Genomic DNA, 1,020 nt, shown 5'->3' with positions numbered 1-1,020 from the left:
TTTGGAATTTCTTTGATGCCTGGCACCAAGGTGCCTACTTTTGCACCGTCATTTTCTTCTTTCTTGAGATGTGTTAATGGATTCCTTAATCTTCGCCCTCACCTTTTTATTTATTTATTGTTTCCTTCTTTTGACCCTATTTTCAAACTCGAGCTATTCGGATGTGAAAGCCATTTTTATGGCCATACTGGTGTGAAAGCCATTTTCAGGCCATACTGGTGTGAAAGCCATTTTAAAGCCAATACTAATGTGGAAAAAATGTGGAAGCCATTTTAGACTTTCTTGATAAATAAGAATAAAAAAAATAGGAAAAAAAGGATAATATGTGTAATTGAAAAGCCTGCTGAATGGAAACCACTTTAAACAAATCTGATTCTAAATTCAAGAATCAACCAGAAAGTGTCTTCCTGGACATCATGTTGCAAACTAGAAATAGGTTGCAGTATGCAACGCTCCCAATTTCTAAAACGTCAAGTCAGCCTATTACCAAACGCTGCAATAAGTAGATCACAACCAGAACAGAATCTTTCATGCTAAAAAACTAGTAACAAAAATGGAAATTTGTTTTACANTGAAAGGAGAATTCAGATCAAAATTAAACTTTTGTCTCATTGCATTTAAATATTCAATACTTAATCAAGGGCAAAACCCACTAGGCTTCTCTTCGCACGAAGTACAGCTTTCCCATAACATGGAGAATGGCAACAAACGCAATGAAACCAATGCTCATGACGAGTACAACGTTGGGGGATATCTTGAGGCCAGGAGCATCATCCGTGTAAAATTGCAGCATTGTTCCAGCTGCCCCTCCAGATGTACCTGAACTTGTCGTCCTTCTCCTGCGCATGCTGGCAGTAGCTGCCGCACTTCCTCTCTGGGGAGCTCCTCCACCCAGTGCCATTCTGTATTGACAAGGAGTAAACAATGTTGGAACTCCCAAGATGACTATTGATTAAATGACAACGATTAATAAATCTGATCGGATCCTCTATTTAACATTTCTCAATCAAATAAGAACAA

General features: G+C 38.4%; 1 protein-coding gene across 1 annotated transcript; it reads right to left on the bottom strand.

Annotated features, from left to right (window-relative positions):
• Positions 1-586: 586 nt before the first annotated feature.
• On the bottom strand, positions 587-929 carry LOC111476129 (protein transport protein Sec61 subunit beta-like). Its single transcript, XM_023119982.1, has one exon. The coding sequence runs from the start codon at positions 899-901 to the stop codon at positions 653-655; it is 249 nt and encodes an 82-aa protein (XP_022975750.1). The 5' UTR covers positions 902-929; the 3' UTR covers positions 587-652.
• Positions 930-1,020: the final 91 nt, after the last annotated feature.

The sequence above is a fragment of the Cucurbita maxima genome, unplaced genomic scaffold (assembly GCF_002738345.1).
Source record: "Cucurbita maxima cultivar Rimu unplaced genomic scaffold, Cmax_1.0 Cma_Scf05518, whole genome shotgun sequence".
Taxonomy (NCBI): domain Eukaryota; kingdom Viridiplantae; phylum Streptophyta; class Magnoliopsida; order Cucurbitales; family Cucurbitaceae; genus Cucurbita; species Cucurbita maxima.
The sequence above is the reverse complement of the archived record's forward strand: the minus strand, read 5'-3'. Positions and strand labels throughout refer to the sequence as shown.